This window comes from Bos grunniens, chromosome 7 (assembly GCF_055505025.1).
Source record: "Bos grunniens cultivar Pamir isolate PY7600 chromosome 7, Bosgru_T2T1.0, whole genome shotgun sequence".
In the NCBI taxonomy this organism is placed as follows: domain Eukaryota; kingdom Metazoa; phylum Chordata; class Mammalia; order Artiodactyla; family Bovidae; genus Bos; species Bos grunniens.
In genome coordinates this window covers 20259835-20272358 of record NC_141171.1, presented here as the reverse complement: position 1 = coordinate 20272358, position 12524 = coordinate 20259835, and the positions used below count along the sequence as shown (strand labels likewise).

General features: G+C 54.4%; 1 protein-coding gene across 7 annotated transcripts in view; it reads left to right on the top strand.

Annotated features, from left to right (window-relative positions):
- TJP3 (tight junction protein 3) overlaps positions 1–12524 on the top strand; it is a 30478-nt gene that overhangs the window by 10919 nt on the left and 7035 nt on the right. For 4 of the 7 annotated variants that reach the window (XR_015166853.1, XM_086410160.1, XM_086410162.1 and 1 more), the window contains 12 exons: positions 4797–4853; positions 4969–5078; positions 5751–5853; positions 6098–6446; positions 7762–7865; positions 8942–9101; positions 9376–9484; positions 10004–10062; positions 10485–10551; positions 10771–10927; positions 11802–11910; positions 12050–12287. Coding sequence is in view for 5 of the 7 variants with exons in the window: in XM_086410159.1 (XP_086266285.1) it covers positions 4797–4853; positions 4969–5078; positions 5751–5853; positions 6098–6446; positions 7762–7865; positions 8942–9101; positions 9376–9484; positions 10004–10062; positions 10485–10551; positions 10771–10927; positions 11802–11910; positions 12050–12287 (1622 nt within the window). In the remaining 2 variants the exon portion in view is untranslated. Of the gene's footprint in view, positions 1–304; positions 437–4796; positions 4854–4968; positions 5079–5750; positions 5854–6097; positions 6447–7761; positions 7866–8941; positions 9102–9375; positions 9485–10003; positions 10063–10484; positions 10552–10770; positions 10928–11801; positions 11911–12049; positions 12288–12524 lie in introns of all 7 variants that reach the window. The other 3 variants (XR_015166851.1, XM_086410158.1, XM_086410161.1) reach the window with 2 other exon arrangements.

Sequence of the window (12524 nt, the reverse complement as noted above, 5' to 3'; positions counted from 1 at the left end):
GGGACCCCAGATTACCCCCTTCTTAGGTAACAGATGGGGAAATTGAGGCCCAGGAGAATGTGGAGGCTAGCAAGGGGAGAGTGTCTGCGCCCACTGGCCTCCAGCGTGCCTCCGGGGGCTCCCTCTGCCCCGGGTCTGCTTCCCTTAACAGATAGCGTTCGTGTGTGTACTAAGTCACTTCAGTCATGTGTGACTGTTTGCAACCCAGTGGACGGTAGCCCGCCAGGCTCCTCTGTCCCATGCTCCTCCAGGGGATCTTTCCGACCCAGGGATGGAACCCGCGTCTCTTCTGTCTCTTGTATAGGCAGTCGGGATGTTTACCACCAGCGCCACCTGGGAAGTCCCTTAGCAGGCCGACCGGTGTTCAAATTCCGATTTTTCTGTGTAACTTTGAGCCAGCCAGTGAGTCCACGCCTTTGAGAACCTCGTCTATAAAGTGGGTGATGGTCACTTTATAGAAGGGCGTGGGGAGGATCCTAGGAGGGGGGGAAAATGCTCCTCGTACATAGTAGGTGTGCAGTTTCCCAGGGGGATGGGCCGAGTTGAGCTTGAGCACTAAGGGTGGGACGTAGGCAGGGACTATGTGGGCTGGAACGGCTTTGGCGAAGGCAGTGAGGCTGTGGAAGAGGGGATCACCATTTATTGAGTGTCTACTGTATACAGAGTTGTTAACTTGGGGGATCTGGCTTGAGAGTCCAGTTTTGCTGCATCGGGCAGGCCGATCGGGGCTGGGGCAGGGAATCCCCGTGGCCCTGTGGCGAGTGGGGTGTGCTTCGTTCTCCAGTGTTGGAGCTTGAACCGACTTTGTCACACCCACCCTTCTGCGTCTCAGGTCGGGCCCCAGAGGGGTAAACAGGTGAACAGGCTCGGGAGATCTGTGGCTGGCCCCAGGCCAGACCACCCGAGGCTCTAGGGCCGGGAAGTTCTTTCTCCTTCCAGGCAGCAAGCAGCAGCTCCCAGAATCCCGTCCTCAACTCGAGTATTTGTGGTCCCCTCCCCTCCCCCACTCCGACCCCCGCTGTGGTTCCCAGAGGTGGGGGCGGGGAGGGGGAGAGTGATCAGCAGCCTGGCAACCACGTGCCTGGGCCGGTGTGACTCGGTAAGCCCAGTCCCCTCCGGAGGCCTCTAGTCTCCGGTGTTTTTGTCCCGCGCGTGGCAAGGGGCGGGGATGTAGGCGCGGGCTCCGCCCCCTCGGAGCTCACCTGGAGGGGGGCGGGGCTGAGGAGGCTAGGAACTCTGGACGTACCTGCAGGTGGTGGTTGTTGTTCAGGCGCTAAGTCGTGTCTTACTCTTTGCGACCCTGTGGACTGCAGCACATCAGGCTCCTCTGTCCTCCACTATCTCCCAGAGAACCTGGTGGAGTTCCTGGGAAAATCAGCCTTTTATTCTACCATTAGTGCATTCCGCAAACTCCCCACACACGCTGTCCTGTGGGGACAATGATGGGGTCCCAGGACCCCCAACCCTGACTACCAGGAATCCCCAGACTCAGGGGTTTAAGGGAGACAGGTGGACTGGGACCTCCCAGGCCTCAATAATCAGAGGCAAGAAATGTATGTGTCTTGGGGGGGTGTTGAGGACTTATTTCCTGAAGGAAGAGACACAGCCCCTGGGGCTGTGAAGGATGAATAGGAGTTTGCCAGGGAGTACAGCATGTGTAAAAGCCTGGAAGGGAGGTTGATTGGTGGACCAATCAGCAAAGTACCCAGAGAGACAGCCCCGCCTAGCCTTAAAGAAGAAAGATCAGAAAATCACAAATTGATGATTAAACAGGGTAATTGAAGATGGTTTTGGAAGCCATGAGTAAAACCTAATCAATAGAGCAGAGGAGTGGTAGCATGCCAGCCAGAGAAGATTGGCTAGTCTGGGAGGTCTTCCTGGGGAGGTGGCATTTGAGCTGAGACCCAAGTGTCAGGGGACAGCTGTATGCATATTGGGAGGGTGTCCAGGCACAGGAGTCAGCCGGGGAAAGGTTGGGGGTGAACTAAGCTGAGGTGGGCTGCGGGGTTCGGTGTGACCCTATGGGTGTCAGAGAGCCTGCCAGTATCCGTGGAGGCGAACCTGCACGAGCCAGAACAAGCCATGGCCACCTGCGCCTGCCCCCTGAGGGCTGTGATTCCCTGGGGGCTGATTCTTAAAATAGAGCCAGGAACTCAAAATGCAAGGGGATCATTTAATGACACCAAACATAAAATCAGAGCAAGTGAAAAGATTTAGTTCCGAAAAATGTTTAGAAGGGGAAAAAAAAAAAAAAAAGAACAGAAGGGTGCTGGGACCAGGTGGTTGAGAGCAAAGGCGTGGGACAGACTGCCAGGGTTCACGTAGTGCTGTGTGACCTCTAGTACTTTACTGAACCTCTCTGGGCCTCCTTTTCCTCCCCTGTGAAGCAGGAAGGCAGGAATAGAAGCAGAGCCGCTTCCTGAGGTCACTCAGGAGTAAAGGAATGGGTACTGCATAGTGCTCACTGGCAGCTCATGAAATAGTGTTGCTTATTAATGTTACACAGAGGAGAAAGATCATTATTATTACTTCTCACTACAACCACTGCCGTCCCTCCAGAGGCTCCTACTGCTATTTGTGGGAGACTCCAGGCCCCCTTCTCACACCTCAGTGCTGAAAGATGGGGCAGCGGGGGTGAGGGAGGTACCCATTGTACAGATGGGGAAGATGAGGCTGGAGAAGTACCACCACAGCCAGTCAAGTGCACACTGAAGGATTTGAATCTTGGTGGTGCAAAGCAGACCCGGCTCCCAGGAGGGCTCATGAGGCCCCGCCCTTGGCTTTGTTTCCCTCTTCTCCTAGGGCCTCCTACCTCCCTGGAGCCTGGAATGCTGCTCTCCCAGGAACCTCTAAGAAAAGGCAGGGAAACACCACACACTGCACAGGGAATCCCCCCACACATGCTATGCTGTGTGGGGAGGGGGCATCATTTCTACAAGGCCCCCCAGGGGCAGCAGCACATCCAGATAGAAGTAAGGGATAGGTGTGGGCCACATACCCCCTTCTGTTGGCTGCGTGACTTCTATTCCCAAAGCCTCTGATCTCCTCTGTACCCTGGACTTGAAAATAACAGAAGCCACGCCTCTCCACCCCTACGCTCCAATTGCTCTGTTGTCTTGGCAAGTGACTTTCCCTCTCTGGACCCAGCTTTCCTCATCTGTGATTGTTGTTCAGTCGCTCAGTCGTGTCTGATTCTTTGCAGCCCCATGGACTGCAAGTATGCCAGGCTTCCCTGTCCTTCACCATCTCCCAGAACTTGCTCAAACTCATGTCCATTGAATTGGTGATGTCATCCCACCATCTCATCCTCTGTCGTCCCCTTCTCCTCCTGCCTTCGATCTTCCCCAGCATCAGGGTCTTTTCCAATGAGTCAGCCCTTCGCATCAGGTGGCCAAAGTATTGGAGCTTCAACTTCAGCATCAATCCTTCCAATGAATATTCAGGGTTGATTTCCTTTAGGATTGACTGGTTTGATCTCCTTGCAGTCCAAGGGATTCTCAAGAGTCTTCTCCAAACAGTTCAAAAGCATCAATTCTTCGGCATTCAGCCTTCTTTATGATCCAACTCTCACATCCATACATGACTACTGGAAAAAAATCATATAACAGATGAATAATAGACTATCTGTTAACAGAACACCTGTTAGTGAGCAGATTAAATGAGATCTTACTGCAAAGAGCCTGGCGCAAAGGAAGCACTTCATTTAATCATTCCATAGATAGAATCCGAGGCAGATAAAAATCTCTGCCCTCCGAAGCAGACATTCTAGAGGGAGAAGTACAGTGACCAGATTTTTAAAATTCAGAGAATGTCAAGGGATCACAGGTTCTGTGAACTGGGAATCAGGATGAGGTGGATAAACTGGTCTGTTGTGGGGTGGGGAGGGGCCGGTTGCAGACCGGGTGGCTGGGAGAAGGAAGTGAGGGAGGAAGCCAGGTAGAGATCTGGTGGACGAGAGTTTCAGGCAGAGGAGAAAGTGTGTGCAAAGGTCCTGGGGCAGGACCGGGCCTGGCGTGTTGGAGGAATGGCGAGGAGGCCTGCGGGTCTGGAGCAGAGTGAGTCCCTTGTGCCTGTGGGCTTTGCTCGATGCCCACTAGGCATCGAGTCAGATCTCCCAGAGGGAAAGCAACAAGGACTTGCCGCTTCTCTATTTCCATTACAGTTCAGCACCATTAACATCTGGGAAAGGATCATTTTTCTTTTTTTTTTCTGTATTTCTTGTTGCTATGCGCGGGTTTTCTCTAGTTGCGGCAATCAGGGGCTGTTCATTGTGCTGCACGGGCTTCCCACTGAGGTGTCTTCTCTTGTTGCAGAGCACAGGCTCTAGATGCGTGGGCTCAGTAGTTGTAGTGCACGAGCTTAGTTGCTCCCCATGGCATATGGAATCTTCCTGGACCAGGGATCAAACCCATGTGCCCTGCATTGGCAGGCGAATTCTTATCCACTGTACCACCAGGGAAGCCCATGGATGATTCTTTATGGTGGGGTCTGTCCTGTGCACTGAAGGAATTTGAGAAGCATCCCTAGCCCCCACCCACTCGATGCCAGGAGCACACCCAGTTGTGACAACCACAGATGATCCCAGATACCACACAGTGTCCCCTGGAGGAGGCAGAACAGTTCTGGGTTGAGAACCACTGACTTAAGTCCACTTTGCAGATGAAAAAACTGAGGTCTCAGGAGACATTGCAACCATCCCACAGGCTTGGGCCAGGAGAGTGTCAGAGCTAGGCTCCCCACCCAGGTATGGAGACCCCTGAATTCTCACAGCCACCTTCCCTGCCACCCCACTCCAGGTGCTGGACATGGAGGAGCTGACCATCTGGGAACAGTACACTGCCACGATCAGCAAGGTGGGGCCTCCCTCTCCCTGCATGGGCGCCAACAAAAACAGTGGGCCGGTCCCCGTAGGATGGCCTTTGTCCCAGTGAAAAGCAGAATCGCGTTCTGTTTCTCATCCCCTCTCAGGACCCCCGCCGAGGCTTTGGCATCGCAATCTCTGGTGGCCGAGACCGGTCCGGTGGATCTGTGGTTGTGTCCGATGTGGTGCCTGGAGGGCCGGCTGAGGGCTGGCTACAGTGAGTGTCAAGGCAGCTGGGTTACAGGGGACAGGTGTGTCAAGAAGAGGGACCTATATGGTCCAGAGTCTGGAGGCTAAAATGTGCCTGGCACCTCCCAGCTCTGACAACACAGGACTGGAAGCTGGCAGCATGACTGACTGTGTTCTCGGGGTTATGGTAGCCCTGGAACGCTCCTGGAACAAATATCCTAGAAACCTCTTTTTGGCTGGAGGGAGAGTGACCCAGTATCCTGAGGTCTTGGGGGCAGGAGGCTCTTGGGAGTTATTTTGGGAAAAATGGTTCTTGGGCCCGAGTGGTTGACAGGTGATGTGATACTCAGAATCGGGGGCCAGCTTCAGAGAGAAATAGAGTGTGAAACAGAGAGAGAAGGGAAGAAAAGCATGAAGAGGGGGGCCTAGAGAAAAAAGTAAGGCGGTATGGAGATGCCAGCCGCAATTGCCGTTTCTGTTCTACAATTGCATTTCATTATTATGTGGGTTCTTTGATCAGCCCCACTTTACAGATGAGGAAACTGAGGCCCAGAAGGATGTCTTTGTGAGCCTGGGGACTCTGATGGTTTGGAACCAGGCCTTGTACAGCTGGGGGTACCTGCCAGGGGCCCTCAGGGAAGGCCTGGGGAGAGGGGCTCCCAGCAAGACCTCCTCTCTCAGACCTGGCCTTCTCCCTCAGGACAGGGGACCAGATTGTCATGGTGAATGGGGTCTCCATGGAGAGTGTCACCTCCACCTTCGCCATTCAGATACTCAAGACCTGCACAAAGATGGCCAACATTGTGAGTGGGAGGGGCAGTGCCTGCCAGCAGCACCTCTGTCCTGGCTGAGTCCCCCACCCCACCCCAGTCCCCGATCCTGCTGCCCATGGGCAAATGAATAAGCTTCCCCCAAGCCAATGGAATTGTGTCCCCATTTCATAGCTTGGATGTTGAGGCTCGGAGGGACCAGAGTCCCCCAGGGCTGCCCAGGGGATGGGCCAGAGCCTTGAACTGGCCCCCCACCCATCTTTGCCTCCTTTAACAGACGGTGAAGCGTCCCCGGAAAGTCCAGGTGCCTGCCACCAAGGTCACTTCTGCCCCGGGACACCAGGACTCAGATGAGGAAGACAGGCTGCGGCGTTTGGAGGAGGCTGACCACGGCCGGGGCTACGAGGGGGACACGTCTAGCGGCTCTGGCCGCTCCTGGGGCGAGCGCTCCCGTCGGCCAAGGGCAGGTCGCCGGAGCCGGGCCGGCAGCCATGGGCGCAGGAGCCCAGGTGGCGGCTCCGAGGCCAACGGGCTGGCCCTGGTATCTGGCTTCAAGCGGCTGCCACGGCAGGACGTGCAAATGCGGCCCGTGAAGTCCGTGCTGGTGCGGAAGAGAGAGAGTGATGGTGAGCCTTAGGGCTATGTTGTCGGCAGGGGGTCTTGGAATCCCTGGGAAAGGGCCTCGTTGCTGCCCTGACATTTGGTCGCGCGTGGTGTGTGCTCAGCAGAATAACAGCCCCTAAAGATGTCCACGCCCTATCCCAGGACCTGTGGACGTGTCATCTCACGGGGCAGAGGGGACTCTGCAGGTGCAATTAAGCTAGGCCCCTGAGATGGGGATGACCCTACATTCCCTGGGGACCCAGTGTCTTCACAGTGTCCTTATAAGAGGGAGGGGGAGAATCAGAGGCAGAGAGAGACGGGAGATGCTGAGCTGCTGGCTGTGAGGGTGGAGGGAGGGGCCGCAAGCCAGGTGGTGCCTTGAAGCTGGGAAAGGCAGGAGCCAGTGCTCCCTGGGAGCCTCTGGAGGGATCAGCCCTGCCCACACCTGAATTAAGTCCCATGAGGCCCATTTCAAACTGTGAGATAAATCTGTGTGTATTATACGCACTAAATTTGTGGCATGTTCTTAGAGAAACAGGAAGCTCACACATCATGACATCAGTAGATTGTCAAGGTGTTCATAGGTAGAGAACAGTAGACCTTTACCTCTACAGAGGTAGAGAGACATGACCTCTCACCCCCTCGTGATTAAAGGACAGAATCATGATCTCGGAATTATGGTTACGATGTGACAAATGGCACTGGGACCTCTACCCCACATCGTAATTTTAATACTCCTGAAAATGTTCGTTGTGATCTCATTGAATATTGGGGGTTGTGACCCCGAAGCCCTTTTGGTGTTGTCATCAGGGTGTCTGGAAGGGACAGCCCGGGCTCTGCCCTTTCTCAGGTGCCTACTGCCGACCACCATGCAATGACATCAGAATCCCTGCTGCAGGGCATTTGCACAGACCATTTCCCACCTGAAACAACCTTCCCAAGACCCTTGCAGGGTTTGCTCCCTTGCTTCATCTGAGACCTGGCTCAGACATCACCCCCGTAGAGAGGCTGTCCCCCGACCACCTCGTCCCAAACGGCTTCCCCCCTTCCCACCAAGGCCACTTCCCCACCTCCCCGCTTTCTCCATCTTTCCAGCTCTTGGCACCACCTGGTGCTCGTGTGTTGCATCTCCAGCTATGGGGCACCAGGTCTGCTGTCACCTGCTCAGAGATACCTGAGGCGGAGAATGCCCGCTGGAAATGCTGAAGCTTGCCCCGTCCCCTTAGGACAGCAGCCGGGAAGGCAGGGTGGTAGAGAGCAGGTGAAAAGGCTGGGATCTGAGAGCCCCTGGCAGCCTAGACCCCAGGCCCTGCATCAGTTTTCCGCCTCCTCCCACAGATTTTGGGGTCAAACTGGGCAGTCAGATCTTCATCAAGCACATCACAGATTCGGGCCTGGCTGCCCAGAACAGTGGGCTTCAGGAAGGAGACCTCATCCTCCAGGTAAGCCCAGGCTTCCCATTAGAGGCAGGGAGACCAGGGCCAGAGAGTAACAGTGCTACCAAGACACCCAGTAAGGTCAGCAGAGCTGAACCACTTGCCAGCTGCATTGTTACCTATTTTCCAAAGATTGGAGATGGCTATGCAGGATTTTCCGCCCTTTCCCCTATCTGCTGCTAATCCATTGCCAAATGTTGGTTTCTAGTACTCCCTTTGGGTTGTCTGTTTCTAGTATCCTCAGAATCACATGGCCAGCTGGCTACAGCACTGATTCGTGGACCTGCCTTAGGTGCCTGGATACTAGTGATCCAGAAACCAGGCTGCAAGGGGCAGCTCTGCCTTAAGAGTTCATTTCCTTCTAGACTCCTCCCCTGAAAATCTGTTTCTAGTGATTCCTGATGTTTGATTTCCAAATCATTTCTGGTTGATTGTTTCTAAACTCTTCTCAGAGTTGTCTGTTTCTAGTGACCCTGAGTGTCTGTTTCTAGTGGCTTAGGGCTGACGCTTAGAGCTTGGAGGTGGGGGGTGGCTAGAAACTCACAATCGCAAGGGTTACTGAAAACGGACATTCCCAAGAGGAAATGTTAGAAATGGATTCCTGGTGAGTTGAGATGACGTTAAACCCTCCCTAGGAATTGTGCATTTCCAGTCTACTTCCGGATGTCTGTTTCTAGCACCTCCTAGAGATCATCTGTTTCTAGTATTTAAGTATTTACTCCCTCACCCCCAATTAGGGTTGTCTCTATTATTACTCCTGTAATATCTGTAATATCTAATATCTGTTCCCCGTGTCTCCTGAGAAATTTCCCTCTCTGGGGAGATGAGAGAGTCAGTCCATTTTAATTTTTCCCTAGCATCCCCCACCCCTCTTAGAAAACTGTTTCTAGAATTCTTCCAGAGGTCAGTTCTCGGCATAGTATCCTCTCACAGAAGGAATGCTATCATTTTCTCTTGAGAATGTCTGTTTTTAGTAACCCCTGAGAGTTGTGTGTTTGTAGTCCCCCCACCAAAATATCTGTTTCTAGTGTCCCCTATCTCTCGTGAACTTGCTTCCTCTCTCCTCTCCTGATTCCTTTTAGATCAACGGGGTGTCCAGTGAGAATCTGTCGCTGAGTGACACATGCCAACTGATTGAGAAATCGGAAGGGAAACTGACTCTGCTGGTGCTCAGGGACCGAGGCCAGTTCCTGGTGAATATCCCTCCGGCCGTCAGTGACAGCGACAGCTCCCTCCTGGAGGGTGAGGGGCCCTGGGCAGGGAGGTTCGAACGGAGGGCCAGGGAAGCAGGCTGTGTCTGGCAGGGCCAAGCAGGGGTTGGTAAGCCTGGCCCTGAGAGGCTCAGAGAGGGACAGAAACTTGCCCAAGGCCACACAGCAAATCAGAGCTGGAGGTTCCCAGCTGAGCCTGACTCTGGTCTGGGCCCCTTTGCTTAGAGAGGCCTGATGTGCCCCTCCGTGAAATGGGTCCAGCCTGGAAGGCCATGCCCATGGCTGAGACATGTTTTCCCCCACAGACATCTCAGACCTCGGCTCAGAACTGTCCCAGGCACCACCATCTCACATCCCACCGCCACCCCAGCATGGGCAGCAGAGTCCAGACACCAGCCGAACCAACTCCCCCGTGTATGTAACCCCATTGGCTAGGATGGCCAAATGAGAGGGGAACACGGGCATGTCTTTTCCCACATTGGGTAACCTTGAGGGTGCAGCCATGGTGGCCTGCCTGGAAGAGGTCTCTCCTGTCCATAGGAGGTTCCAAGACGTGGTCTAGGGCTATGGGCTTTTGGGGGTAGATAATCCACTTCTAAGCTCCCTCCTATGGCTGTTGGTGGGAGGACTCAGACCCTCAGCAGGGGGGTCTCTCTAGAGGAGGGGACCACACAGGAGTAACAACCAGGGGTAGAGGTCACCTCAGTCCATCTTAGAGGCCAGAGGACAGCCCATGCCAAGGTTCCAACTCTTACTTCATTATTGGCTCTTTAGGTCATTGACATGTCATAAGGAGCAGAGGGCCTGAGATCACACAGCTGCAGAGGGGCAGGACTAGAATTAAAACCCAAGTGCTGATAAATTCAAATTCTTCTAAAATTTGCTGCTCAACATCCACCCCCCAAACCCCACCCCAAATCTGTTCCCCACCAGGGAGAGCCACCGGCTTCCGCGGGAAAGTTCAGTGGATTCTAGGACCGCGTCAGAACCAGGTGAGCAGGGACTTCTTTGGTGGTCCAGTGGTTGAGACTCTGTGCTTCCAATGCAGGGGACTTGGGTTCAATCCCTGGTTGGAGAACCAAGATCCCACATGGCATAGCAGGAAAAAAAAAAGACATTTCAACAATGCTGACTTCTCATTTGGCATCAACAAATATATTTTTTTAAAACTAAACAGGTGAGCACCTCTGTGGTCAGTCTGAGCACCTCTCCTCTGGTTTTTCTGATATCAGCCAATGAGGCTGTGCCATGCAGAGTGTGGAAGGCTGGCATGGGCCTCAGAGGTCAGGGACAATTGCCCCGGAAGGAGCGGGGGTTGGGCAGCCACATTCCAAGGGGCAGGGATGCCCTACAGCAAAAGTTTGGCGGCTGGACCGGTCAGTGCACTTGGGGAAAACTGGCTGTTCCCTTTCAGACTCCCCGAGGCCAAGAAACTATGACATCTACAGGGTGCCCAGCGGTCAGAGTGTGGAGGACCACGGGTATGTGCCCCAAAAGAAAACTGAGGACCTGCACACGCCGGGGTGCCTCCCCGGTCCCCACCACCTGCCTTCCCGGGACACCCACGTGGGGCTGTTTGGGAGGTTCAGCTCCGAAGCTGGGAAGCTCACAGTCCACCTGACTCGGCCTCCCGCATGACTCCGCCTCTGCCTGCCCTGACTCCGCCTCCCACCTGACTCCGCCTCCGCCTCCCTGCGCAGGTACAGCCCAGACTCGCGTGTGGTCCGCTTCTTCAAGGGCACGAACATTGGGCTGCGGCTGGCCGGAGGCAATGACGTGGGCATCTTTGTATCCGGGGTTCAGGCGGGCAGCCCAGCTGACGGCCAGGGCATCCTGGAGGGAGATGAGATTCTGCAGGTGAGCGGGAGTTTTAGCTGGGGTGGCTGGCGGTGGGCGTTCTGGGTGGTCCCCGAGTCTGTTGCTGCCTGTGAGCCCTCCTCTTGGGCCTCCTTGGGGACTGGCAAGACCCTCAGAGACATTCAAATTTATGTGTATATATATATATATTTTTTTTTTGGCTGCTCTGCGTCTTCCTTTTTCTTGGGGATAGTTTTGGTCACCACCTCCTATACAATGTTACAAACCTCTGTCCATAGTGCTTCAGTCACTGCATCTGTCATATCTAATTCCGTGAATCTATTCGTCTCTTCCACTGAATAATCATAAAGGATTTGATTTAGGTCATACCTGAGTGGCTTAGTGATTTTCTCTACTTTCTTCAACTAAGGTCTGAACTTTGCAGTAAGGAGCTCATGATGTGAGCCACAGTCAGCTCCTGGTCTTGTTTTTGCTGACTGTATAGAGCTTCTTTGCAGCATGTGGAATCTTCCCGGACCAGGGATCGAACTCTTGTCCCCTGCATTGGCAGGTGGATTCTTAACCACTGGACCATGAGAAGTCCTCGTTCGTGTTTCACCAAATTCCCACCAGTGTCCTGGTCCTGTCACAGCTGAGACCCCCCCCGTTCCTATGTCTTGATGTTGAACACTCACTGAGACTTGGTTGTGCCTGAATTGATTATATTTCCCGTTTCCTGGTTTCCGGGTCAAACCTTCACAAGTGTGTGTGAAGCCTGGGTGCTACAAGGCAATGCCTCCATTGGAAAGCCATCCCCTAATTTCCAGGACTCTTGACAGCAACCCTGGAAGGGGAGGGTTGAGAGCTTTGTTGAGAGGAAGAGCTGGGATCTCTCACCCGGGGCATCGTCCCATCTGCACCCCATTCCTGGCAGGTGAATGATACCCCGTTCCAGAACCTGACCCGGGAGGAGGCTGTGAACTTCCTGTTGGGGCTGCCAGTTGGCGAGGAGGTGGAGCTGGTGACACAGCGCAAGCAGGACAGTGAGTGTGTGTGTATGTGTGTGTGTGAGAGAGAGAGAGAGAAAGGTGTGCATGGCCCAGGGCTGAGTGCGATCCACAGTCAGGCCCTGGGGAGGGGTGGGGTCTGGGTCCCACCAGTTCACGGAGTCTCCCCATCCAGTCTTCCAGAAGATGGTGCGGTCTGGCTTGGGCGACTCCTTCTACATCCGCACGCACTTTGAGATGGAGCCCAGCCCGCCATCCGGCCTGGGCTTCACCCGCGGAGATGTCTTCCACGTGCTGGACACATTGTACCCTGGCCCCGGGCAGAGTCCCACCCGGGGAGGCCAGTGGCTGGCAGTGCGCATGGGGCGTGACCTCCGGGAGAAGGAGCGGGGCATCATCCCCAACCAGAGCAGGTGGGGACCAACCACGCACTGGAATAGGTTTAGCATCACTACTTAGCATCCCTGGTGGTGCACTCTGGAGAGCCCTGCAGAAGGCTCCAGCCAACCAGCAGCATACGTTTCCCGCAGCTGCTGTAACAAATTACCATAAACCTGTGGGCTTTGAGCAACATGCATTTATTTATCATCTCATGTTCTGGAGGTCCAAAGTCCGAAACGCATCTGATGGGGCTCAGTCGAGATGTGGGC